This window comes from Hippocampus guttulatus, chromosome 1 (genome assembly GCF_054856545.1).
Source record: "Hippocampus guttulatus isolate MCC_2025c chromosome 1, RoL_Hgut_1.0, whole genome shotgun sequence".
NCBI classification, from domain to species: domain Eukaryota; kingdom Metazoa; phylum Chordata; class Actinopteri; order Syngnathiformes; family Syngnathidae; genus Hippocampus; species Hippocampus guttulatus.
In genome coordinates this window covers 2,782,250-2,809,545 of record NC_141261.1, presented here as the reverse complement: position 1 = coordinate 2,809,545, position 27,296 = coordinate 2,782,250, and the positions used below count along the sequence as shown (strand labels likewise).

Here is a 27,296-nt window from a genome sequence, read left to right as displayed (position 1 = left end):
GCTTTTTTTTTCTTTTCTTTTCTTTTTTTTTTTTTGCAGGCGGAACTCCATGCTCATGGCCAACGTGCTCGCAGTTATTGCTGCTTTGCTCATGGGCGTCTCAAAGCTGGCTGCCTCATGGGAATTACTCATCATTGGACGCTTTACGGTGGGCCTGTATTCTGGCCTGTCCACTGGCTTTGTGCCCATGTATGTGGAGGAAATCTCCCCGACGTCTCTCCGCGGAGCAATGGGCACTCTGCATCAGCTGGGCGTTGTCATCGGCATCCTCTTGGCACAGGTACATTACTTCTTCCTCAAATGTCGACAGTGTTTGCCGTTATTGCTTTTATGGGTCTTGACAATCTACTTCCTTACTGTAATGTCCTTGCATACGGGGAAGCAGAACCTCAGTCACTGAAGTGCTTTTCAGCTCTTTCTTGGAATTGTAACGCACACGAACACAATGAGCACACTCAAGCTGGAATTGTTGTTGACCAAAGCGCACACCGATCCATTCCATGTACAGTATTGTTCTTCACCTCCTGGTGTGCGCATCTTAACCAAAATGTTGTTCCTTTTTTTTCTTGGCACATCTGGTTTTTCGGATCTTGGCATTTTTCATTTTTAAGTTTGACCAACGAAAGCTTGCACAATCTGGATTTACATATAATTTATAACTGTGACGTTTCAGAAAGCAAAGTAGCACCTGTTTCTCGCTCACGCTTTATTCTTTAATATTACTAAATATATTACATGTTTTTTTTAATGTTTTATGAAAAACTAACGTGCAAGACAAAAAACAGGGGCAGATTTCGATTCAGTGCAAAAAAATAATTTAGAGAAGTTTACTTGCATCCCTGATTAAAAAAAATGTCGGAAAAATTTGTTGGCCAGTGTAATGGACTACTGTACAATAATATGAGATCAGCAAATATGATCCACCTTTCGTGAAGCCACACGGTTTGCGGACGGAATTTTATGGTTCATAGTTTTTAATTAATTTAGCCTGAAAAGGATACTTAGTTCAAGTTTATTGGCTTTCACTTGGAATAACTGTTGTATTATATTGACAATACTCACAGATGTAACAATGTCCCTCATATCTTGTGCAGATTTTGGGGATCGAATCCATCATGGGGAACGATTCCCTCTGGCCAATGTTGTTAGGGTTCACTCTGCTGCCAGCCATTTTGCAGTCTGTCCTGCTGCCTCTCTGCCCAGAGAGCCCAAGATACCTCCTCATCAACTGCAACGAGGAGAGCAAAGCCAACAACGGTAAGACACGCTCCAAAGTACCCATCTCCAAAATGTTCTCATACATTCCATATTTATTTGCAGTATGATACATGTAGATATCATGAGTTGAAATGTGATGAAATTGGAAACCAAAACTTAACGTCAATAAAAACATTTAAAATTCTTAAAACAAATTTAAAAAAAAATAGTGAATGCATGAAGATATCTATAGTTGCAAATGACACGGTGAATGGTTGTATATATGTGACATGAGATTGGCTGGCGACCAGTCTAGGGTGTACTCCACCTCTTATTCCAAGTTAGCTGGAATAGGCTCATTCACCCTAATGGGGCAACCACGATAGAAAATTGATATTTTTTATCATGTATTGCTGTTGTATGGTGTCCCACAAGGTTACATTTTGGGGCCCCTGCTGTTTTCATTTTATTTACTGCCCTTGGTTCCATCATTAAGGAAGCATGGTATTTCCTTTCACTGCTACATGGGTGACAGTCAGATCGATATCTATCCCTCTAAGCAAAAAGGGCGATTTTTCCTGAAGACCACTTTTGTCTGGTGAAAATCCGTAAACTTCTTAAATCTTCAACGAAAAAACAAGTTATAATGTTTGGTCTCAGTAGCGTTGCACATCTCCCCTCCAGCGTCTTCTCGAATTTGGGTTTTAAATTGGACATTGATTTCATATAGGTCTGGCAAATTGGCGCTGTTGTTAAATCCATCTTGAGCATCTGGCTAAAGTTACGCCTCTCCTTTCACAAGAGCACTTAGAAACCATGACTTAGTTAAATTTCGGCGAGATGACTGCAGGGCACTTTATTTTGGAGTCAGCCAGTCCTCCTTTAATCATCTCTAGTTGGTCAAATGCTGCTGCCTGCCTCCTAACTAGAGGTCTTAGGAGGGAGCACATGACTCCAATTCTGACCTTCCTTCACTGGCTCCCTGGGCATTTTAGTGTTTCATTTTAAGATTCTCTTAATTGTCTTTAAATTGTCTCACCCCAACTTACCTCTCTAAACTCCTCCACCTCTACGTGCCAGGTCAGCAGACCAGGTGCTACTGGAGGTACTGAGAACTAAGTGGAGGTTCAGAGCTGGGGAACAAGCTTTTTCCGTTGATGTTATGAATTAATAATTTAAACTGTATTTTCACGACAGAAAATACAGTTTCCACTGTCTGATTTTTATTCCATGTTCAGCAATTTATATGCAGCCTTGGTTGTTTTTAAAGTGATCTTTCAATAAAGTTGGCTTGACTTGATCTACGTATCCATCTCAAGGTTCATACATTACACTCATTTTGTAGTGTTGGTGAAGCTGCGTGGCACCGAAAACGTGAGCGAGGATATGACAGAGATGAAAGAAGAGAGCCGGCAGATGTCGACGGAGAAAAAAGTGACAATATTTGAGCTCTTGCGCGCCCCCGTCTATCGCCAACCCATCCTTGTTGCCGTGATGCTGCAGCTCTCACAGCAGCTGTCTGGGATCAACGCTGTAAGTTGGCCAGCAACTCTTACGTTCTATTCACATGTGATCACTGTACGGAACATCAAGCATCGAGTGGGATTCAGCTTCCCTGTAACACCGGCCAGGATAAATAATATTGGAAGTGGAGGGATAAACATACTGTACATTAGTGCATGCCATTCTGCTAAATTAAGACTATTTCAGTTTTAGGATGCATTTTTAATCCTGAAGGAAACCTGAGATGCAGTAACAGTGTCAAAAATTGGAAAAGAATTAAGTCAGTGAACACGTGGACCTATACGAAGGCCAAACGAATGAACACAAGTGGTGGGCAGTTACATCCAGTCGGGCCTCAACACTCTCAGAAGCTCCGATGCACATTTATAACTTAAACTGTAATACTTGTTCGATGTAATACTGTTAAATTTTTTCCCCCAACAGTCTGTTTTCCTTATTTCAAAGAATTTCTCCTGGATGCACTGCCTCGTGTCTGTAAATGTTTGATTTTTTTTTTTGGGGTGTTTCTTTGGGGGGGTTTTTTTGGCCAGTCAGATTTGAGCCCCTGCCATGTCACTCTAAAACACACAAGGGCCTTCGTAATCAGTAGTGCTGGCACGTAGCTTACATTTTATCAGCAATGGGACTGTTTCTTTAACCAATGAGATTTGACAGTCATCCTCGCCCTCAGTGATGTTATTATTTTTCCATCCTCTGATTGGTTGGTCACAGCAAAACATGTTACAAGCAACTTCGACGACCAAAACGCATCTGTAGTGATCCATACACATCAATTTACTTAATAATCATCTCTGGTGAGTTTCGTGTATTTGATGTAAAAAAAATGTTTTTGTCATGTTGTTAGATTAACATTGATATTGCCTGCGATTGGCTGATGACCAGTCCAGGGTATATCCCACCTCTCACCCAAAATCAACTGGGGTAGACTCCAGTTCACCCGTGATCTTCGTGAAGATAAGCACTATAGAAAATGGATGGATGGATATTGATTCTGCTTCTGATCTACCTGCCATAGTTGTGTGTTGTTATATTGTGGGTTTGTGTCGTAGTAGTGACGGTTTCCTCTGATTGTGACGTGTAGTGACATTAAGAGGTGGATTAAGTAGAGTTCACTCAGTCCCCACTGAAGGCCCGAGTTACCGAATGCACGGCCCTGCGGCAGCCCTACGTGGCTAATTTGACTTGATGTGCAAAGCCAATCCTAAAGGTCCAGCTCCCTCTGCTGGATCCGGTTGAACACTGCACCACTCGTCGCCTGTGCTTGTGTGCTGCACATGTGAATAAAGTATTCATAATTATATATTATCAAGTATTGCGCACGGTCATTATGAAATATAAATTATATAAAATCGTCAACAATTGCCCGTAGCAAATTCTATCTTGAAGTTGTCTTGCTCTACCAGCTTGCTAGTATGTTATTTGAAACGTTACTTGACGATTGGGCTTGATGTAAAATAATCAATCTGTATTTGAACTTTTGCGAGCCAGGTTGTTATCTTGCTGTGTTTTTCCAGCTGCTAACGTATATGCACCAATTACTTCTCATGGGAAATGCTACTTCAATACATGAACAAGATGTCAAATCCTTGTCAAGTGGACTTTCTTGACTAACGTTGCTATTTTGCTAAATGTTTGCATGCATGCATACCAGTGGTGACCCTGTTAGCTTTTCGTTTATGCTTAGAAACAGTCCCTGAATACAGGGATACGTTGGCTCCGCAGGTTGTCATCTTTCTGTGTTAGTACAGTAATACAAATTTATGGTTGCGAGCAATTCTCATCACTATTGTATTGGCATTCGCGCTCAATTTCTAAGGAAAGTGCATTTTCCAAGTTTATGGGACAGTTGCTACATTCTCTTATTTTGATGGAAAACTGCAGTAAGTAATTACTGGTCAATTTTAAACACATCCTCAATTCCTTTCCTGTTCTCCCCTTTTAGGTGTTCTACTATTCTACCGGAATCTTTGCAAAAGCAGGTGTGTCTCAGCCTGTCTATGCAACCATCGGAGCAGGAGTAGTAAACACAGCCTTCACAGTGGTTTCTGTAAGCAACAAAATAAACATTTTGGAAAACGTAATCGTTTAGGTTCAGAATGCTTCCGTGACGCTCTCTTTTTGTGCAGTTGTTTGTGGTGGAGCGTATGGGCAGAAGGCCACTCCACCTGACTGGTTTAATGGGAATGGCAATATCTGCAGTTGTTCTCACTCTTGCGATGGCCTTGTTGGTAAGTGTATTCAATACTGCTTTTATTTTATGTTTAGGTTGCGTGGAGACTAAATGAATAATCATAACAATTGTGGTATTCCAGCTGAAAGTTACTGTGTCCCGCAGGATCAATACAGCTGGATGTCCTATGTGAGCATTGTGGCCATCCTAAGTTTTGTCGCCTTTTTTGAAATTGGCCCGGGCCCCATCCCATGGTTCATTGTGGCAGAACTCTTCAGTCAAGGGCCCCGACCTGCTGCCATCGCAGTCGCCGGCTTCTCGAACTGGTCTGCCAATTTTGTAATCGGCATGAGCTTTCCATATGTTGAGGTGAGTTTGTTGATGTTTTCCGAAAATAAAAATTCGCTCAAATAGACACTTATCGAGCACTCTAAATGAAGCCTGGATAACTCGGTCAACATGGATCAGATATTCTTTCAAAATCAATCGGGATCTTTTTCTGACAGAGTAATCAGATGTCATGACAATGGGCAGACAATCCAATCCAATAGTAAAACTGATGTCAGAGTGAATAATCGTAATTTATAGACCCATTTGAGCTTCTGAGCAAGCAAGGTTCATGTTTTAAAAATTTTAACTCCAATTCTATCCGCTTCTCATCGTCTTCAGTATCAAATTGCTTGGCTGCAGTACTTGTTTGGGGACTGACTACTTTTGATTAAACTGAAGTATTATTGAAATAAGGCTCTCACTCTATTCTGTGCTGTACTCCAACTTGAACACTGGTGTTTCTCTCCCTTCAGCAACTCTGTGGTCCGTATGTCTTCATCATCTTCACTGTTCTCCTGGTGGGCTTCTTCATCTTCACCTACTTCAAAGTGCCCGAAACCAAGGGGCGTACCTTTGACGAGATTTCTGCAGGCTTTCGACAATCAACTGGCCGCGGTGCTGATAAATACTCGGCCACTGAAGAGTTCAACACACTCAGGGGGGATGATCCTGACCTTTGAAAGCTGTGCTCAAATTTCCTTCATTTCATACATAATTGAATCCCAATTCATTTGTTGTTATCCTTCTATGATTTTTAGTCCATCCGCAAACTGTCAAACAGGGTAGTCACATGTCCTGTTCAGTTTTGGTGCTACAAGGTAGAGGGACTGGTGTGACACCAAACATACAAATACAGTGTCGTATGACAGTCCCATTTAATATATTTAGTAGCCCTGAAAAGTAGTTCTTCTTTGGTCTTAGTTCTGTGTAATTGCTTAGGAGGTTACAGATTGGGCAATGCAATGGTTATTTTGTTCTCTCATTGTGTTTGGTTCTTAGTTTGGATGCAAGAGAATAGAACTTGTCAGTCACAACACCACTTTCATCTTAATAACTTTACACAACCTTCAATTTGGGTTGAGCAAGATGAGGGTTCCACCTTAACCCGGAGCCACTCCATGGCTGTGTCAGGCCACCCAGGTGGAGATCTTAGTAGTCATCAATTTAGTTGGGTTACAATCAAACTGCATTTACATCGACAGCGGAAGCCAAAATCAGTACAATTGGATTGATCTCGTAGGTACCACAGTTAATAAAAATGAATCCACCCACTCTCCTGTGTTTATTCTGCTGTTGCAAAGTGCATAGATACAGATGAACCCATTTAATCCCACCGGTCACATTTGTGAAGGACAACAATGATTTAATTTACAGGGCTCTTGAATTTTTTATTACTGATTATTTAAAAGGGCTACCAATGACACCTGATTTTGACTTTTAAATGGCTGGGAAAATTTGGGATTAAATAGGTTAACACACATACACACGCACACACACAACTATTTATTATTTGGAGAAAAGGCTAAACTCAGACTTTGAAAAATGTTTCCTAACCTTCATATGTAACACATGTTGACCCACAATGGCACACTTGAGTCTTAACATTAAAAAAACAACAACAAAAACAATCGGACAAACGCAATTGACAATGATTTCAAAGGTGCTGAGCTCAGTAAATAGTAACTGTCAAAGAAAACAACTAAAAACAAACAGTCAGAGTAACACAGAGTAACGGTAATTGAAAATGCCGAAAAGTTTTTCATTCCTGCATTTCTGGCTGAAATCCTCAATGTACAAAAGAAATTTGAAAAAAAAATATTGTCAAGTAAACATTTTTTTTTCTTAATAGCAGCATTCCAAAATAGTTTAGGGGTGCTTTTTTATCCTTTCATTTAAAATTAAATACAATAAAAATCATCATCAAGCTATGATGACACTTCATGGAGTGGTGACTGTGGAGAAGCATCCAGCTGTTCAAACATGTCATCGATCACCTGCCACAGGCAGTTGTCCAGTGGGAAGTCATTGTCCACCAGATTCACCAGAAAGTAGTTGTCATGAATGTATTTGATGATCATCCGAGAAGGCGACTCGTCTTCGTACAGTTTGGCCCATTGCTCGATCCACAAGGCAAAAGCCTCATCCTGAGGGCAATATGTTTGTTCTTGGCAACGGGGATTCATCAGTGCAGTTCGCAAACATCTCGACCCATGTTTTCTTACCTTCCAGAACATAAAGCTGACCGGGTCCACAATGGTGGGCTGAACAATCTCCCTGCCTGGGAATATCCCCCATGTGACGGCATTAGGTTGCATGTCCGGGGCGTTGGTCAGGTTACGGCCCTTGGTGCAAAATATACCGTATGGTTACGCGGCGACAGAGAAATCAGGAAAAGCGTGGCTTCCTTTTGAAACTTACGTGCACGTTAACAATGTGGTAGTTGACACGGGGTTCATACTTTTTCAGTACTTCGAGGAGAGCAGACACATTTTCGCTGGAGGTGAAGAACTCCAGATAGGCCTGTTGGATAGAAATGCCTGAGGCAACGTGCTCACACGCCGTACAAAAGCGACACCCGTTTCATCGATCAAGTGGTTGTACTTTCTGAAAGACGTAGCCTCCGGGAGGGCCCCAGCCCACTATTGGGTCGGTGGAGGGTTTGCCGTTGATGTTGGGCTGAGAGTTGATAGTTAGCACGCCTCGTATGTTCACTTTCTCCAGTTCATCCTTCAGTAGGTTGGTTTCCTGGGCCAGAGGCTCATCATTCCAGGGCAAGCACATCACCTGACAAAGAGGAATGCTTAGCACTTGATTTGTGTGGGCGGCGTCGAGCCTCTAGAGCAGGGGTGGCCAAAGTGTGGCCCACGACATTCTTGAAGCATATGTACACGATCAAGATTTGTGTTACATACTGTAAGTGTGTTTGAATGTTTGTCCCACTTATTTTAACAGGCAATAGTTGAGGGCATTACAATACTTGAATGTGATCTTTCTGCGCCTCCACCCTTTACTTGGGCTTCTGCGTGAGCTAAACACTAAAGTATAAGACAGATACAAAGAGGTGCCGTAAAGGGATCCATCTACCTTGTGTCCGTTTCGATTTGGCTGAGCTGTGATGTAGGAGGTAAAGACCTCATAGACACTCGCCTCATTCTTCAGCTCCTCTCCCCACATCTTTAGCAAGTCTTCTTTGGATGACTTGCTCTTCAAGTAGAACAAGTAGTAATCATTCAACTCACCAAAAGCTGGAGATGAGGAGTTACCCCTAGTAGGAAAAACAACAGCATGATCTTTCTTCTGTTTTTCAAGCTAGGGTTTTTTTTCTGATATAGAAAGCAATCAATAATATGTCACATTCCTTTCATCCTCCTACTTGGATTAAAAAAAAAAAAACGGACAAAGATCTTACCATCTGCCATTTGGGAACTCATCCCACTCCTGGGTTCTGTAGATGTAGCTCTTGGGCCTGGATGCCCAGAAGATGGGTCGCACGTCCTCGACCTTTCGCTTGGGATGTGCACTCACCGCCCAAGGAAGAGGCCGTCTGACAGAGAAAACAAGCTCGTCTTTGGACAACAGTGCGGGCTATGCAAAGGGAAGAATCTGTAGTTTGCATCGAGAATCTTTTTGACACGCAAGGAACAAAATTACACTTCTGGTTTTGCTCCAACTTTTCAGAAGCTGAATGCACAGCTCAAAGCCCAGTTTTCTCAAAGATTGCTCACAAAGCTGTGTCTGTCTGTGTTAGTGAGCGCTTGATTAAATAATCTGGCCACTGCACAGGTGTAGGATATGAACATGCCGATTCGTAGAAATGTGGCGAGAACCAATACTAGGTATCAGGCTGATGCAGGTCTTACTTTTAGGTATTGTGTACTCATGGAGGAAGCCGATACAGGTCACCGATACTTAGAGAAAATAACATTTGATCTGGAGTAAGTCCACCTCGGCAGTAGTTGGCGCCATAGTGAGGCAGTTTGACACGTCAGCAAATCCTCACCTGCTTGCGTTAGAAAGAAAGCTTTTGTTCACAATGTTTTGTCATTGTGGAAATCGAAATTTGATACATCAAAAGTACTTGAGGTATCAGTACTTGGTATGGATAAGTCCTCAAAGATTGAACACACGTACTGGTATTGAATTAAATAAAATTGAATTGGTTTTGAATTGTGGGCAGCTTTCAGCACAAGTGCAACAATCACACTCTCTAATCAGTACTTTGACATGTCACACCTGTGTGATGGATGGACTATCTCAGCAAAGAAGAAGAGCACACCATCACAGCTTTAGGCCTTTGGTGTGCTCAGAATAGTTTTGAGTTCAGCTTAAGAAAAATAGCAAAACAAAGTATGCCACATTTCTATTTTGCTTCAAAATATTTGGCAGCTACAGGGATGTCTCACCTCGGGTCCTCCACCCACAGGCTGAGCTGCCGGAGGACTTCCATGGTGGCGACTTCTCGATTGAGAGTGTAGAAGTGCAAACCGGGTACTTTGCCACTTTGTAGCAACACTCTGCACATCTCCACCGCTAGTTGGATTCCATAGTTCCGAATAGCTGCATCATTGTCTTTGATGGGCTCAATGACTTCCATGATCTCCTCCGGCACCTCCAATTTTGAAAGCTTGACAAGCTGACGCAGAGACTGGTAGCCCTGAAGACAAATACAATTCAACTCCAGAGTCATGTGACCATATGATCAATATAAAATGACTTGCAGGTTAAAGCAGGAACAAACTTTTTATTGTAATGCCATGAAATACGTTTTGCTCACCTTTCTCACTCACCGTAGCATGATGCAAACTGAACGGGATCATTTTCGTGCCAACTTACTTCAATTATAGCCCCTTTACACCGCCTGTTAAAGCAGATTTCAACGCCTCTTTTCCGTGCTTCTATTTTGCGTAAGCTAACAGTTCAGCGAGACGGTTGCACCTCCCCCCAAAGAAGGCCTGTTGCATTCTATTGCAATTCATAACCAAAATGTTAGATATTAAATGACCACTATCAGTATGTGAGCTGTTACCTGAATTGGGAAGATGCCAGGAAGGATGGGGCACGTGATCCCAACTGCCCGACAGTCATCAAGAAATTTAAGGTACGTTTCCGCCCTGAAGAACAACTGCGTGATTACAAAGTTGGCTCCAGCATCCACCTTCTCCTTCAGATGTCGCAGATCTTCCTCATAGCTTTCTGCCTCAGGGTGGCCAGTGGGATAACCTGCGGCACACACATTTGTCATCAATGACCAGTGAGAATCTCTTTTATAAGATGAGGCCATACCTGCGACACATATGTCAAAGTAGTCATCGAACTCTGATCGGATGTGTTTCACCAGGTCGATGGCATAGTTGAAGCAACCTTCCTCTTCCTCCCAGTCTGCACCCACTGGGTCTGTGGATATACAGGAATGTGAACCATCAAATTCTAAGAGATAAAAATGTATATGCCGAGAGAGCCACATCACAAAATAAATGACTTTGCTACCTCCTCTGAGAGCCATGATGTTTTTCAGGCCCAGGTGCTTCGCTTTGGCCAGATAGGCAGTGATCTTGTCTTTGGTTTGGTTGCAGCAGGTTAGGTGGAGGATGCTCTCCAGGCCACAATAGTTGACTGCTGTGCTGGCAATCATCATGGACGACGTTTCCTTGTCGGAACCCGGATCTCCAGCGGGATGCCATGTTATGTCAATGAAGAGTGGCCCGCCGGAGCCCATACGGTCAAATCTGAAGACGGAATGACATTCTTCAATCCAATACTCCTGAGTTTTGATTCAAATGAGGAGCTCATCACACACCTATGCTATAAGCCATTTAAAAAATATATATATATTTATGATTTGTTCCAAAGAGCATTTGGATTCTGACACATTTATAGGACTTTTTTCCCGCCCCCTCAATGACAGCAGACTTTTACATTGCAAGATCGCAACATCCCGGAGGTCAAGGAATAAACTAAGAATGAATCTCTGGGCTCAATGTTTGCAATTTAAATCCCCCTCACTTACCGGTACTTTTTAAGAACCACTTTACGGGTCATGCAAATGGAATCAAACTTATCGAGGGCGTGAATTTTGTCAGATCTTTTTTTAACTTCAGATTGCTAAAAATATCTCTACAACATACTCTTTACATCAGATTGTATCCTTAGGCGGGGTAAATGTGCCAGACCTAGCATAAATGCTAGTTTTCAGCCATAGTCCGAAGGCGGGTTACTAAAATAGCACAGTGAGACACATAAAACGTTAAGGCCACAATGACAGAAATAAGAACCCTGTGGCTAAGTCTGCGACACTGAAGACACAAGTTCGTTGCTTTTGCTCACTTGTACAGCCCACAAATAAAAGATCCAAATATTTTACGTTTTATTTTGACTTTATAAAGACTGCGAGGGCCAGTCAGAGATAGTGGATGAGTTAAAAATGGTCCATGGGCTGTACTAAAGTTCTGATTTAAGAGGTGTTGGCTGTTCAAGACTACACTAAAGTATAAGCAACGTGAGAAAAAAAAGTTTTAATTGATGTTACTATTTAAAATGGTCATTTTTAAAGGCGTGACATGCACGTTGTGCAGACAAACTGGAATTTGAAGGGTTAAAAAAAATGGTTATCTCATACTAATGACACGAGCCGAAGTACAAAACTTTATGCAGTAAAACGACCCCTCGCCCCATGAAAAAAAACTAAAGCAATCTTTGAAATCACAGCTTAATTTTACGAAGTAAAAAAACGTAGCGAATTTCACGGTTATATAATGGTGACTGTTGGAGCTCAACACTCTCTCCTCCATATGAAAAGTGCTTTGCTAATATCAGACAGTATGAATACAGAACAAGGAACTGACACGCATACCTCGAGATGAGATTCACCGCACCTGGGGCCGTTCGAGGGGGAAAGAATTCCAGAGAGAACCAGTGGTCCCCGGACTCGATCCTCCTCCTCATCTTGTCTCGCAGCCTGTCTGAACGATCTGAGTCCAGCACTGGGGTGGAACATCGAGAGCTCTCCTTGGAGCTCTCCCCGCCGCTGGTGCCCATCCCACTGGAGTCACTCTTACATGACTGGCAGCTGCCATCGCCTCGCTGAACCTGGTTCACCATAACGGGAAATTGCTCTAAAGAAACACAAACGTACAGCACAGAGTTACTATAGTAATGATACAGAACGGGTCAAAGTTGTGAATGGTGCACAATTCACAAAACAGTTTGTCATTTGACTGTTTTCAGTGGTGGGAAGTAAAGAAGTCCACATATTTGTAACTGTACTCAAGTAGGTACTATAGGTATAGGTAGGTACTATAGTTGCACTCTCCTTGAGTATTTATTTTCCTGACTACTTTTCGCTTTTACTCCATACACTTGAGAATATATTTGAATATCTCAGTACATTCTACTACATCCTTCCTCAAAATAGGTTGGTTACTTTGCTGCTATAAATTGGGAATTTCTCCATTGTGGGACGAATAAAGGTTTTCTTATCTTAAACCTCAGCAGTAAATATGTTACCAGTAATATGGCAAAAAAAGGTCAACTGTGGTTGGGATTTTGAATGAATGAAATCTTAGGATCTTTTCATGTGGGGAAAAAACAGGGAAAAGCAGCGGCATGGAAGAACAAGAACCAGGGGTCGATCATAATTGCCAATGAGAAACCAATTCAGAAAAGAATGATATTCCCCATTCACTGCTTTATTTAGGAAAATTATGTTGATGTCGGTCCCGAGAATAACTTGAACATCAACAACTTCTTAAGTAAAAAAAAAAAAACAATTCAATGAAATCTGAAAAAACGCTTGTGAAATTTATTTTTTTCAAATGTTATCAATCGCCCCACCCCTCAAAGGAGCACTATGCAAGTTTGTAAAAGAGGTAAAATATTTTGTGTCTATGTAAATTCAATTTTTTTGTGTGTCTTTTCAAGTTTCAATCATGACTTGCCATGGACGATATTTACCTTTATGTTAAGGGGTTGAACCAGTATTTCTACTTTTGTCTGTCTTTTTAATGCTGCCGTTGTTTTTACACAAGGATATGTTTTTTCTACTAGTAAAGCGTGCAAGTGCTTTTCCCATCTCTGATTGTTTTACATGTACACCCCAGAATCATTTTTCGTACACACATCTACTGTACGGAGTTTGCGCGCGCTGTTGCGATTTACGTACAAACTCGGGGAGGAACAGAACTTCGTCGTTAAGCGGACACCTCTCCAATATTCAACACATTCCCAACTAGCGTTTTACGAACCTCAAGCTAGAGCAAAGGAACTAAAAACCGCATGTTGCTTTGCTGTTTGACAAACAGGGACAGATCATTTTAATCCGAAACGCAAGCAAGCGTTCCAACGCCAAACTGCGCCCATCCCATGACCATTAGCTTCTTTGTAACGGAGCGTGGTGGTAAACATGAACTCCCCCACGGATATTCGTTTTAGTCACATGGCTGGGCACATGAAAGCGTGCACAAATAAGTTAGTCATAAAAGGACACGCAATTATACTGTACTTGAATGCGTTAGTAGCTCCTGGTGCAGCACAGCTAGCAACTCACTGGCTGTGGCTTTGTTCGTATTAACGCCAAAAAATACAGGCTATACCAGCTACAGGCTAAATTCGGCAAGGCAAAGGTTAAGTCAAAGTAGTTGGTTCTCACACTTTTTTTCAGTCACCCCACTTTGTGTTGCCGGTGTTCCAGAATTCCCACGATATTAGTGGGAGGGCAAAAGAGGCGACAGCGTGGAAACGCGGAGGAATTCCAATCGATGACAGATGCTTCCATCAGGTGACGCTGTAGTTGAGGAATACCTGCTACACTCAAGTTCTCCTTGTAAAGTCGGACAGTTCTTAGTGTGCAGTCAATCGTGTCGATGAGGTCAAATTACCGTAAATTCATCTGCACACGTTAAAGCACATTTGATATCTTTAAACTTTTGTGAATAAAATAGAATCGAATGCCTTTGTCTTCTCACATTACACAGTTCCGCCTTCTCCAGTGCTAACGTGCATGGAAAGTATGAAAAATTAAATGAGCTATTAGTCCCCTTCAATAGAAGCACTATGGCTATTTTTGAAAGTAGGAAATTCAGGACAGTTCTTATTTTTTTTCAGACGTGATAACTATTAGGTTATAACCCTAAACATATTAGATTCAAGAGCTAAATATAATATCTTTACAGCCGAAGTAGTAAATCAATAAGATAATGAGTCGATTTGTGGTCTAAGTAGTATTGTTCATTATATGGATTATTGTACAGACATTGAATATTGCACAGTATAGGTAGTGTAGTAATGATTAACTATTTTTTAAATAAAATATCGGTCGCCAAGTGGGCTAATAATATTTTATTTAAATCATGGTTAATTATCACACAATAAAGGAATGATTTCAATGAATTAATTTCATAATGTTTTAATTTAATTAATTTGGGATCTTATTTCTATTATTTTATCACAATCGTTTAATGGCGCATTTATGATTTGGGCACGTTTCGTTCTCCAAATAAATGAAGTTCCACCACAATACACACATGCCAATAGCCAACATGTTCTGAAAGCCGGGGCGTATCCGATGCTGTAAGTCACGTGAGACTGGATGGCTGTTTAGGGTCATGGGAAAAGTAGGAACTCGCATATTTTTCTGTTGTGCGTCAGACAGCATGTTGAATCAATGTTCCTATTGACATGAAAAAAACATATATATTTTTATGCATAAGTTAAGTTCATAGTGTATATCGTCATACACCCAGCGAGCCCTCACACACGTCTTTGCTAATATTTACAGGATTTTCCTGTAGGCATTGAATGCAGCATGACACAACAACGAAGATGGCGTGTTGTGGCAACTGTTTCGGCTGCAGGCGTTGTAGTGAAGAGGAGACTCGTACGCCAGAGGAGTTGGTAGGATGCTGCAATTACTAAATCAGTGAAGGTGTATGTTGGAATTTTTGGATTCGACTTGTATGCTTTGAAATGAGTCAAGACTGCTTTGGAATGCCTTGTTCGCTGCAGCTCTTTGCTTCTCCACTGTGTTGTGACCCTCCAATGTAACTTATTCGCAAGTAATAAGACTAAACGAACGTAGTGATTTGCCTGCATAACAAATGCAATACTGTTATCGCAATTTTTGCTCACTATTGGACTCATCACGGTTCAAAGAACAGTCACTCTGCAGCATTATTGGAAGGCTACTGAGAATGCAGGCAGTCACATTGATGATTTCGTTTTCATGCTTATCTTAAATGAATAGTTAATTACCTTACTCCGTTTACTTGTCACAAGTTTATTTCTGATGTTCTTGCAGACAATTCTTGGAGAAATTCGAGATGAGGAAAATGAGATTCTGCCAAGGAAGGACTATGAGGTAAAATAACAATGAAAACAGTGAGTTCAATGTGCTGTTTGTTTATATGGCAACATCTGTTTGAGCGTAAACCCTTTTTATTGAATAGAGCCTGGATTATGACCGATGTGTCAGTGAACCCTATGTGGAGATTTTGGAGGGGATGGACAACAAGGTAATTGAGGTTTTGTTTGTTGGTGAAACAGCGTAGTCCAGATAGTGATGTGTGTTTAAGTGTACGTGTTCAGTTTTCTAATGCTCCTTTCATGTTCACGGGACAAATAATGACGCGGTGTCTGTTATTTTCCCACCCCACCCACATCCAAATGAGAGGATTTATCGATTTATTACACAACCTCACAGCAGAAGTAAAACTTAAGCTCGGTGTCATGTCGACATAAAAGTACAGGCAACACAGATGGGAATTGTGGCTAATTAAAGATGTCAAAGTAGCAACTCTATCATCATATATCATAGCTCCTATGATACATTGCGTTTTGATTATGGCATGCGTCTCAATTGACACCATTATTTTGCACAATTTTTTTGTGCCACCCTCATTGTTGCTCTGTCACTAGGCATCGTTTATACATTTCCTTGTTCCATTTAATTGTTACTTAACGATTAGGTATTCTGATGATGAAAACGAAATGACATATCTTTGTGAACCAAAATTTCTTTCAGATAAACTAGAATAAATCGGTGGCAATTGTTTGGGCAACAAAGAAAAGAGGATTGCTGTTAGTCAACACTTGGAGTCACTGTCTTTAAAAACCAAATACCAAGTACCGGATCCCTCGGCGTGCTCATCACTAAAATAGCCTTTCAGCAGCTGGAAAATCATATCCAGATTGAGGCGTTGCATTATCCCACCAGATGAGGAGAAGCATATACTAGCTTTTATCTCCAGTAGACTTGATTATTGTAATGGTCTTCTAACTGCACTCCCCTCAAAAGAGCATCAAACAGCTGCAGCTCATTCAGAATGCTGCAGCTCGGGTTCTTACTAGAACAAAGAGATCAGAACATATTGCTTCAGTCCTAAAGGCCTTACACTGGCTCCCAATCACTTTTAAAATAGATTTAAAAAATACTGCTACTGGTCTATAAATCGCTGAATAGTTGGGGACGTGAACACGTTAAAGAAATATTGATTGAATATGAAGCCAGGAGGGCTCTGAGGTCTGTAGACTCGCATCAATTAGTGGAGCCCATCAGCGTTGAGCGTGGAATAACATGTCCACAGAACTGAAGTTACTCCCCAGTGTAAATGGATTTAACTATCAAAACTGTTATTTTTCCCCTATAATTAAGGTATTTTACATAATATCTAATATATATATATATATATATATATATATACACACACACACCGGTATACAGTATATATATATATATATATATTTTGCGCACTACTTTCTTTTAGTCATTTTAGCAAACTGTTTTTTACTTTTCTACTTGACTTTAACTGTCTTAAATTCCTCCGTCTTTTTAAATGTCTTAAATTATTTTCCCTTTAAATGTTGTATTATGCCTTTCAATGTTGTTTTGTAACTATGTGAAGCACATTGAGTTACCTTGTGTATGAAATGCGCAATATAAATAAAGCTGCCTTCCATTTTCTGTCTTTCAATGTTTTTCATTCCATTCCAACAGAAAGCTAAAAAATATGAAGCACTGCGATGGGTGATGGTGTTTGCGATTGGAGCGTCTGTTGGATTGGTATGTACTTCTGTTGTTCTCGTCTCTTCTTTTGCCTTTCAAAATGCACCTGATTTCTCTCAAATGTTTCCTTCTTCTCTTTTCTTTTAGCTGGGTCTCTTTGTGGATTATTTTGTACGCTTTTTCACCAAACTCAAGTTTTCTATGGTTGGTTATTGTATCCTTCAGAAAGCCCGCCATCGTATTTCAGCACCCACTGAGTTTCAGAAGTGATTTTCAGAAGCGTTTTGATGGCATAACTTCGAATGTATCATGCGATGCCTATTGTTGGTTTAATTTGTGATTTGTGTACAGTATGATTTTCTTTTTGTGTGTGTAATCGGCCTAAATGTTATGGTTTTCACACGCTCAAGTCGTCGTCACAAATAGCATCACCAATGTTCATTCTCCCTGCCAGGACTGGCGTTAAAAGTAGTGCATGATACACATCACGCAACTCGCATTGTGGACGTTTTTCTACCTGAGTTTGAAGCCTTCAGCTGTAGAGGAGTGCAGTGAGAAAGGCTGCCTCCCGCTGTCTCTGCTGGAGCTCCTGGCTTTCAACATGACCTTCATCTTCATCGCCAGTGTCCTCGTCCTCATCGAGGTGAGAATGCATATTCGGGCAACATAGATAGTTTTGCTGAGATTTCACATTTCCTGTTTTGTGGTTGGAGTGGCAGTTTCGTTGGCAAACATAATGTACCCTTTTTTTTTTTTTTTTAAACTGGATGTAAAATAATAATAATCATAAGAAACCCTTTATTCGTCTCACAATGGAGACATTTCCAATGTAGAGCAGCAAAGTTATGAAAGGAAGAAAGTAGAAGAACAAAAAGTATAGGAGCTGCTGTAAAGGTAGCCACTCTCGCGGCGCCATCTTGAAGTCATAATAACACATTAACAAAATAATAGAACACAACACATAAGACACAGACAGTCATTCAATCCACTTTTCCGCATACTCTTTGTTTCCAGCCCTTAGCTGCAGGCTCGGGGATTCCTGAAATCAAAAGTTACTTGAACGGTGTGAAGATCCCTGGGATCGTCCGGCTACAAACATTTCTCTGCAAAGCTGTTGGGGTTCTGTTTAGTGTCGCTGGAGGTAAAGTAAGATAGTTCCAAAGTTTGAATCTGCTGTTTTTCATTGTTCTTACATGTGTAAAATATGTTAGCTTTGGTATCAGAAGTCTGTCATTTGGAGAAATCCTGTCAACATTTCCTATAGCCACCTTCCATATAAAAAAACAATAGGTAGGTCGTTACATATAGAAGATAAAATTGTACTGCCGGTGTATTTCGCTGTAAAAGAAGGGATGAATAACGCGGTCTTTGGAGAGTGGTTATATAAAGTCCATACACTCAAGTCACTTTTTAAGAAATGATGTACTGTATGCTTTGTGTTGGGTCCTTCCGTCTTAAGTAAAACCAATTCTTGTGAGATAAAATAGATGAAAATAAATTTTTCCAAGTGCTTTTGAGAGATGTTATAGCAAAATTGAACCAGGCATTTTGTTGTTTCTCAGAGTGACATATCAGAGATGGTCATCTCATGTCACACAAGTGGTACTTCCACAAATTCTGACAGCATTCTTAAAGTTGCTCTAGTTTCCCTTTTGTCTTTTCATAAATGATTCTTTTGAGAAAGATACCACTGCTTCTGTTATGTCACTCGTCTGACTTCACTTGTCTCACCTGTGGCCCTGAACAGGATAAGCAGTGTAGAAAAGGTGTAGATGGATATCCTGCTCTTGTAAATGCAACTGCAAGCTACTCGTAAATGTCACAAAAATCCCACTACTAGGTCATCTTAACTGCACTTGCAGGTAAATATTTGTGCAATGACTAATTTTTGTAACTTGCCACAGTAAAAAGATAAGAGCAGTCTTATGATAAGACCAACAGCCACTTTTAGTTTAAAACATTGTATTACACTCACCAGGCTTTTTGGTTTTTATTATCTTGATAGAATAGCACGGTTATCATTTCACATACTTCATTTATCGCATTTCGTATTATTATAATTATTATGTTGAGATTGCCACCCCAAATTTGATGCAAAGTTTCCATTTGAATGTTTTTGTGTCCATTCAGGTCTTTTTGTGGGCAAAGAAGGTCCAATGATACACAGTGGAGCCATTGTGGGTGCAGGCCTTCCTCAGGTACATGCTGCACAGTAGCCACACATCCCAATTGCAGCTGGAAAAGGACTCATGCTCATGGAATTGATTTTGTTTTGCCCACAGCATGCATAGATAGATGTAGATAATATTGACCTCAGTAAGGAACAAGGAAAATCTTACAGCGACATATGCGTCAATGGAAAACAGAACTACGACATAGCACGCGTTGAAAATTAATTTGACATTCCCGCATATATGGTAGTCATTTTCTTGTATCGGGTGTAGTTGTTGCTTCCACCTTTGACTGTTGTTATGGTTTGAGTGCGCTTATCAGATGTGTTGTGCTTCTCAGTTTCAGAGCATCACTTTTAAGAGAATCACATTTAATTTTCCCTTCTTCCGGTCTGACAGGTACGATCACGCGCTACAATCTTTTAGCACTGTACTGTACGTGTTTTAATTCCTTAAAACAGAGAAACTATCATATGTGCGTTACATAGCAGTTGTCACTGTCCTGTTGTCACTGTCCTTAAGGGACAAGCGAGACTTTGTGTCCGCCGGTGCTGCTGCTGGAGTAGCTGCTGCCTTTGGTGCTCCCATTGGAGGGACCCTGTTCAGCCTGGAGGAAGGCTCCTCTTTCTGGAACCAGGCCCTCACTTGGAAAGTGGTAGGTTACCTACTGCCACTGAGCCCGACGAGATTCTTGATGGTGTTTACCGGGTATGCAAAACTGTCCCATTTAACAATAAGCATCAATGATTAGATAAAAGTAGCTGAGATGGAATTGCGGTTGTACAGAAGCGTGCGAAATTAGGTATACTATTAGTATTATGAATAAACAACAGCTGTATTAAGTCAAAATTTGAAACTATGAAGTGTGATATCAAATTGCTGGCTTTTAGCCTTCACACATTCCTGTCACCCAGTTGCCTCCCTTAAGAAAACTTTCTTGGTATCAATTTTTCTGCATGCTTCTCACATACATTTACACATCATCAAAAGTATGTGGTGTTCTTAAATGCACTTTACCGGCACCTCTCGGTGGGATACGGACTATTAATAAAAAAAAACCAAATTAGAAATCCATTGGTGTGAGGTTTAGTGATCATAGTGACCATTCAATTGGCCCTCATTAAAATATACCATACTTGTTGTGACTTCCAGCTTTTCCCGTCAGGGGTCAAAACAATGAGGCACTCGCCTGATTTGTATGGCGCAGTTTTTGAACCAGATGCCATTCCTGATGCAACCCAGATATTTCTTTCATTCGGGTTTGGGGCCGGTGCTGCGGTTCAGGCTAGAAATTGAACCTGTTCTGTCTGCATAAAATGCAGGAACTTGTACCACTCTACTTGTAGCGCTGTTGTCAAATACTGACGGAAATGAAAAATAAACATGGTAAATCGTAGTAATAATTAAAAAAAAAATCTTGTGTTCCAGCTCTTTTGCTCAATGTCTGCTACATTCACCCTGAACTTTTTCCGTTCGGGGATAAACTTCAACAAGTGGGGCTCGTTCCAGCTGCCTGGCCTGCTCAACTTTGGCGAGTTTAAGGTAAAAATGTAAACCACTAAAAGGTCCCAAATTTAACGTCTCAAGGTGATGTAACGGTGTCTTACAGTTGACGTGAAATATGTCACAAAGTTGAAATGGATTAAAATAAGCATGTCATCATCGCGTGTATCACTGTCGTACTGTACCATGATTTGAAAAATGTTTCACTGTCTTAGTGTTCAGATGGAGACAAAAATTGCCACTTGTGGACTGCAGTAGACCTGGCCTTCTTTGTCTTAATGGGGATAGTGGGTGGGCTCCTGGGGGCCCTCTTCAACTGCATGAACAAGAACCTAGCCAAGTATCGCATGAGACACATCCACCCGAAGGCCAAGTTTATCAGGTAAGACCTGTCGACACGGGACACCGTATAATTTTAAAGTCTGTCTTTTTAATTCCTTATCTATTCAAGCACATTGTTACAGTGGTCGTCTTTGCCCTAACAGGGTTTTAGAGAGCCTACTTGTTGCTATGGTGACGACAGTGGTGGTTTTTGCTGCGTCCATGTTGTTGGGTGAATGCAGGGACTTGTACTCTCCTCCATCTCATAACAACACTGTAAGAATCTGATATTTCCTTGTTGTCCAGTCTTAGCGTCACCACCATATTATGAATATATTTGAACGGTGCAGTCAGTGAATGAGGATCTTCGTTTAAAAATACACAAAAAGTCTTCATGACATGACTCATTTGGGATTTTCTTTCAGCTTTCTGTAGGTGAGGATATCAACTCATCCATCCGCCAGTACTTCTGCTCCAACAAGACGTATAATGATATGGCCACATTGTTCTTCAACCCGCAGGAGGCTGCCATCCACCAGCTTTTCCACCAGGATGGTGAGATGGGAGCATGTACACTGTTAAAAAGTTCTGAGGTTGAAAACAATCATTTAAATTCTGATGAACCAATACTTACTTATATTCAGTGATGCCGGTAACGCAGTAGACAGTAACGTGTTACTCTAATATGTCTATTTTTTTACAGTAACCATTAATCTGACATATCATTTTTATCAGTGAAATAGTCTGACTACAATCGCTTTGTACGTTTCATTTCATTGCTACGTAGCAATTAACATAATTACAAGCAGTTCACGGAATGTTGAGCGTCTCTTATTACTCATTCACTATATGGATGTAATGTCGTCAACTGCCTCTTGGGTGCAGCAGAGAGTGCCATTTGACGACATTGAACAACAATGGTATATTTTTCAATCGCGGTTTTTCCTCACATATACTGTATGTACGTGGAACAAAACCAATAATTAACAAATAATAAAATATAGGATCAGGATCAGACCCCAACCATTCCTAGATAAAGACACACAGCAAATAACTGTATGTTATAGAACACATACTAAAAGGGAATTACAGTGTTTAAAGCTTAAAATGATGCATTCTGGATTCTTTGCCGTCATATAGGTGCCGTGTCACGTTTTGACCACATGAAAAATAATGAAAGAGAGAGTTATGTTTGGTATCATCTCATCAAAATTGTATTTCTTAAACAGGGGATTTTTTTTTATTACAGCCTGATCATCTGATATCATGTTAAAGGTGATATTGTTTGCTTGCTCTGTGGCCACTCAGGCACCTTCAGCCCTGTGACTCTGTCGGTGTTCTTCCTGCTTTACTTCCTGTTGGCCTGTTGGACCTATGGTGTGTCAGTACCCAGTGGTCTCTTTGTCCCTTCACTGCTATGCGGGGCTGCGTTTGGGCGTTTGGTTGCCAACATCCTTAAAGTGTAAGTGTAAAGTGTTACTTTACCTGTGATGTAACTCCTTGTTGTTTCCGTGGTATTATTCTATTTCCTTGCAGACTACATTATTTGCACTCCCCTGAGCACATTATCCTTTGCAGATTGCCATTCTCATTCCAATATCTGCACTGACACTGATTCTCACTGTGTTTCTGTGGCAGGAAACTGGGAATGGACATCTACGCTGGGACCTTTGCTCTCATCGGAGCTGCCGCATTCCTCGGAGGTGTTGTTAGGATGACCATCAGCCTTACTGTCATCCTCATTGAATCCACGAATGAAATTACATATGGACTCCCAATTATGATCACCCTAATGGTACGGCATATTCTTCTTGATATAATTCTTCTCTTTACATTCCGTGCAATCAAAAGTCATTCCTCTCCTCATTTGTACATGCTGATCACCAGGTGGCAAAATGGACAGGGGATTTGTTCAACAAGGGCATCTATGACATTCACATCCAGCTGAGAGGAGTACCACTTCTGGAGTGGGAGACTGAGGTTGAGCTGGACAAGTAAGATGTGTGCAACTCAGAGATTTCTGTGGTTGACATGGGTAAAAATCTCGTCGGGTTTCACCAACATATGGCATTATTTGGTGGGGGATTGTTTAACACTTCATTCAGCAACTTCTTCACTAGGTGTCATAAAAGCACTCAACAAATGCACAAATTAAGCTGTACTCCACTCTTTTGGAATGACACAATTAAAAAGTCTGCTTTTTCGTGATTTTTTTTCTAAAGCAAATCCAATAGAATCAAAAAGTAGTCGACACGACTGAAAAACGACTCATACAAGTACTTTGTGTTCATCATCATACAAACCGCTTTATTCCGGCTATGCTGTGAAATATCTTTTTGACTATTCTGTTCTATCAATTACAGTACATTAACAGTGCTGTGAAAAAAGTATTTGCCCCCTTCCTGGTTTTTGTATTCTTTGTTCTTTGCACATTTATCACACACAAAGGTTTCAGTTCATCAAACCGATTTTAATATCACACAGAGACAACCCACGGAAATATAAAATGCAGTTGGTAAATGCCAATTTAATTTATTAAGGCACAAACCAAAATCCAAACCAAACTGTCCCTATGTGTAAGAATGAAACTTAATAATGGTTGTGCCACCATTGGTTGCAATAACAGAAATTAAGCGTTTGTGATAATTGGTGATGAGTCTTTCACGCCGCTGTGCGATAAATATGCAAAGAACACATCAATCAGGGGGCAAATACTTATTGGCGACACGAAACGCATTTTAAATCCTCTAGTGGGATACATTGTGACTTTGCATTTACAGTTAAAATTATATCAATAATATAAACCTGAGAAGAATGGGGATAATATCTATAAGTGCCTATATGTGAATTACGAACATAATATTTGTAAGTGCCTGCGGACAGAATTTGAGTGACTTTATTGTTGAACGTAAATTGCATGATGTCTGCCATTTTTTAAAATTAATTTTGACTCGGACTCAGCTGCAAATGTTAACCTTGAATGAAAATGTAGCATGTATCTAAAAGCTAATCTAATAAAACAATCTACAACCGAGTCTGTTACAAAAATTAGTCACGTGCAGTAAATTAACTACTGAAGAAACATCTTAACAATCAACATTTTAAGTATCATGATGCATGGAGTATAAATGCTAAAATCGTGCATCCACAGAAGAATGATTTATAAACTATAAATGTGACTCCTGAGTGCTTGTTTCTGTTGCGTCATCAATCTCAGGTTGACTGCTAGCGACATAATGGAGCCCAACCTCACTTACGTGTATCCCCACACCCGGGTCCAGTCTCTTGTCAGCATCCTGCGCACCACCATTTATCATGCCTTCCCTGTGGTCACCGAAAATCGCCCAAACGAGCAGGACTTCATGAAAGGCAACATCCTCGTCAGTAACAACATCCACTTCAAGGTATTTTCTATTCCGCTTCTGCAAGTGCCCAATTCTGATGTAAGGCCAATATTTATGAGCCCTTGCTTTTGCCCTGTCTTGTGAGGTAACATTTCATTTACGAGCGAAAATAAGATACATCTCTGATTGAATTAAGTGCAAAAAAAAAAAAAAAAAAAGGAGCAACTACGATACTGTACTGTAATGCCCTTGCATGTGGGAAAGGAGAGCCTCGGTTGCTTATGCACTCTCAGCAGTTTATTGAACGGGACAAACAGTCAAACACACAAATACAAAATAACAACATTCGCAAGGTGCCTCACATCCAGACGCTCATGCTGAACACCACTCCAGCTCGGCATATCACTTTCTAGGCCACGCCCCTTAAAGGCACTCATAGAACACACAAATAATCCAATACATAAATACACAGTATGAAAACAGTTTATTTTTTTACATTCTCTTTTAATTTGATTTTAATGTAAGTAAAGTAATGAAGAACGACCTTCATCTCTCGGCCATGTAGAAATCCAGCGTTGTATCACGTGCCAGCGAGCAGAGACGACGCTGCCAATCCATGAAGTCATACCCCTCCAGCGAATTAAGGAACGTTTGTGATGAGCAGCGTGCCGCTGTGGAGCCAGCGGAGGAGGGAGAAGACCTCCTGCAGCAGATGTTGGAGAGGAGGTAGGATACCACAGTACCTGCCCTACCTTTGAATGAAAATGAAAATGTACATCACTACTCACAAACAGTTGTGGTTATTGGGCTTTCCAATTAAATTTCAGGATTTACTGAAAGGCACTATAACCTTGGACCTCAGTATTCTGTTGGCTCGTTTACAGCACCGGGAGGGCATTAATGGAGTGGTTTGGATCTTATTTGCCAGGCAGGACTTTTTGTGTTCGCCTTCCTTGTTGAGTCCCACTCTTCCCCATTGTCGTTTGGTGTTCTACAGGGTTCCATTTTGGGGCTCCTGCTTTTTTCATTGTATTTGCTGCCCCTGAGTTCCATCTGAAGCAAACATGGTATTTCCTTACACTGCTATGTGGACGGCAGTCAGATTTATGTCTCGATAAACAAAAAGGATGCTTTCTTCTTAAGGCTACTTTGGTCCTGTCTGGAGGAAATCAAAGCCTGGATAGCACTAAAAGGAAACTGAAGTTATAGCTTTCTGTGACTCTTCCAGTCTCCCTATTTCTGTCGTAACCTACTGATGACAGTCTTAGTTCAATGGCCACATCCATCTACGCACAGCCTGTTTGAATAAAGTTGCTCAATTGTTAGGTGTTGTCTCATGATGTCAAAATGTGAACAACACGAGCATGAGGGTTGTTTAAATAGCAATTCTAATTGAACCAGGAAACCTATTAGTCAACTCATTAATCAAACACCTGCCATTCAAGCACATTTTTAAGAGAACAGAAAGTTGTGCAAAAATTGCAGAAATGTTTTAACTTGTGCATTAAAAAATTGTATTTAAAGGTCAATTAAAGTTAACCTGTAAGGGGTCATTATACCCTACCCCTATTTCCAGCTATCCCAAACTCTTTGTTGTGTTTCATTTGTATTCTTTTAATGGTAATGCTTTAACTGCGTGTCATTTCCAGGCATATGCCCTACCCCAACCTGTGCCCAGATCAGTCCCCGAGTGAGGAGTGGACAATGGAGGAGCGTTTTAGGCCGCTAACCTTCCACGGCCTCATCCTGCGCTCTCAGCTGGTCAATCTGCTCATGAGAGGCGTGTGTTATGCTGAGAACGAGCCGGTCAGTAGCACAAATGTACAGAAATCAACACTTGAAATGCAATGTATCCATGATATTGTTGATGTCTATGATTAACAATGACCACATTTCTTTTTTTTTTCTGTGCGCTGTATGCATCCGTTGGTTCTTTAAGTTAAAATTGAACCACATTCTGAAGTCCTGCAATCACTTATGTCTAAACCAAGACCATACTGTGGTCGTTCTTTCAATGAAATCTCACGTCCTGTCAGAGCGCCACACAGCCCAGATTGACATATGCAGAAATGACTGAAGATTATCCGCGTTTCCCTGATATCCACGACTTGGACCTGACCCAGCTCAGTCCCCGCATGATTGTGGTATAGCCCATTCAGCCAAACACCACCTTCACAAGTTGAAATATTAAATAGTATTTTTGATTTAACCAAGCAGGACGTATTCCCTGTCTTTACAGGATGTCACTCCTTACATGAACCCATGTCCTTATTCAGTGTCACCAAACACCCGCATTTCGCAGGTATTCAACCTGTTCAGAACAATGGGCTTACGACATTTACCGGTGGTCAACGCTGTCGGAGAGGTATGTAATTATTATCTCTTGTTGTTTCTGATTACTGTTTTGGGCATCCGCCTAGTTTGCACTGACTTGTTGATTTTGTGATCTTCCTTCCCCTCCAGATTGTTGGGATAATCACAAGACATAATTTAACCCATGAATTTCTTGTGGCCAAACTGCGACAGCACTACATCACTATTTAATCTGATCAGTTACGTTTTCATGTGTGTGTGTGTGTGTGTGTGTGTGTGTGTACATATATTTCCTTCACGGACCATTCCATACTTGTTGATGTAAATTATGTTCTATTTTTTTTATTCCTATTGTGTCTTAACTATACATTTGTAAACGACTTTTATTTTGTCGTATAGCGTTGCATCATTAAAGGTGTTAAAATGAA

General features: G+C 40.8%; 3 protein-coding genes across 6 annotated transcripts in view; 2 read left to right on the top strand and 1 right to left on the bottom strand.

The window, feature by feature from the left end:
* LOC147210031 (solute carrier family 2, facilitated glucose transporter member 1-like) overlaps positions 1–6,492 on the top strand; it is a 12,770-nt gene extending 6,278 nt beyond the window's left edge. The window contains exons 4-10 of the mRNA XM_086099162.1: positions 40–280; positions 1,095–1,257; positions 2,543–2,730; positions 4,664–4,768; positions 4,848–4,949; positions 5,057–5,260; positions 5,695–6,492. Of these exons, the coding sequence (XP_085955288.1) occupies positions 40–280; positions 1,095–1,257; positions 2,543–2,730; positions 4,664–4,768; positions 4,848–4,949; positions 5,057–5,260; positions 5,695–5,901 (1,210 nt within the window). The 3' untranslated portion in view covers positions 5,902–6,492. The remainder of the gene's footprint in view (positions 1–39; positions 281–1,094; positions 1,258–2,542; positions 2,731–4,663; positions 4,769–4,847; positions 4,950–5,056; positions 5,261–5,694) is intronic.
* On the bottom strand, positions 6,491–15,601 carry mthfr (methylenetetrahydrofolate reductase (NAD(P)H)). Of its 4 annotated transcripts, none has more exons than XM_086139095.1 (12): positions 15,467–15,601; positions 12,072–12,333; positions 10,709–10,947; positions 10,505–10,615; positions 10,248–10,441; positions 9,625–9,875; positions 8,631–8,765; positions 8,306–8,486; positions 7,823–8,005; positions 7,640–7,741; positions 7,444–7,563; positions 6,491–7,365 (listed from the first exon to the last, which is right to left on the bottom strand). In XM_086139095.1, exons 2-12 carry the CDS (start codon positions 12,317–12,319, stop codon positions 7,147–7,149), a joined length of 1,983 nt encoding a protein of 660 aa, XP_085995221.1. In that variant the 5' UTR covers positions 12,320–12,333; positions 15,467–15,601; the 3' UTR covers positions 6,491–7,146. The 4 variants fall into 4 exon arrangements, with proteins under 4 accessions (XP_085995221.1, XP_085994964.1, XP_085995132.1 ...); XM_086138838.1 differs by lacking the exon at positions 15,467–15,601 and adding an exon at positions 13,868–13,989; XM_086139006.1 differs by lacking the exon at positions 15,467–15,601 and adding an exon at positions 13,719–13,766.
* On the top strand, positions 13,904–27,296 carry clcn6 (Cl-/H+ antiporter 6). Its single transcript, XM_086138714.1, has 24 exons — positions 13,904–13,994; positions 14,994–15,109; positions 15,513–15,572; positions 15,661–15,726; positions 17,208–17,273; positions 17,364–17,430; positions 17,753–17,859; positions 18,231–18,357; positions 19,347–19,414; positions 19,728–19,786; positions 19,910–20,042; positions 20,816–20,929; positions 21,106–21,272; positions 21,376–21,487; positions 21,637–21,766; positions 22,520–22,673; positions 22,850–23,006; positions 23,099–23,205; positions 24,429–24,615; positions 25,121–25,281; positions 26,205–26,361; positions 26,592–26,699; positions 26,795–26,920; positions 27,019–27,296. The coding sequence occupies exons 2-24, from the start codon at positions 15,014–15,016 to the stop codon at positions 27,097–27,099; spliced, it is 2,610 nt and encodes an 869-aa protein (XP_085994840.1). The 5' UTR covers positions 13,904–13,994; positions 14,994–15,013; the 3' UTR covers positions 27,100–27,296.

What these genes read in the sequence shown, in the direction of transcription:
- clcn6 (XM_086138714.1), top strand. Translation starts at nt 15,014, where the DNA reads ATGCAGCATGACACAACAACGAAGATGGCGTGTTGTGGCAACTGTTTC. An exon ending in GTTGCCAACATCCTTAAAGT is followed by an intron (nt 22,674 to 22,849) that starts GTAAGTGTAAAG and finishes TTTCTGTGGCAG; the next exon opens with GAAACTGGGAATGGACATCT. An exon ending in GTAACAACATCCACTTCAAG is followed by an intron (nt 24,616 to 25,120) that starts GTATTTTCTATT and finishes TCGGCCATGTAG; the next exon opens with AAATCCAGCGTTGTATCACG.
- mthfr (XM_086139095.1), bottom strand. Translation starts at nt 12,319, where the DNA reads ATGGTGAACCAGGTTCAGCGAGGCGATGGCAGCTGCCAGTCATGTAAG. An exon ending in CATCATGGCTCTCAGAGGAG is followed by an intron (nt 10,616 to 10,708) that starts GTAGCAAAGTCA and finishes GTATATCCACAG; the next exon opens with ACCCAGTGGGTGCAGACTGG. An exon ending in CTGGCATCTTCCCAATTCAG is followed by an intron (nt 9,876 to 10,247) that starts GTAACAGCTCAC and finishes ATTTGTCTTCAG; the next exon opens with GGCTACCAGTCTCTGCGTCA.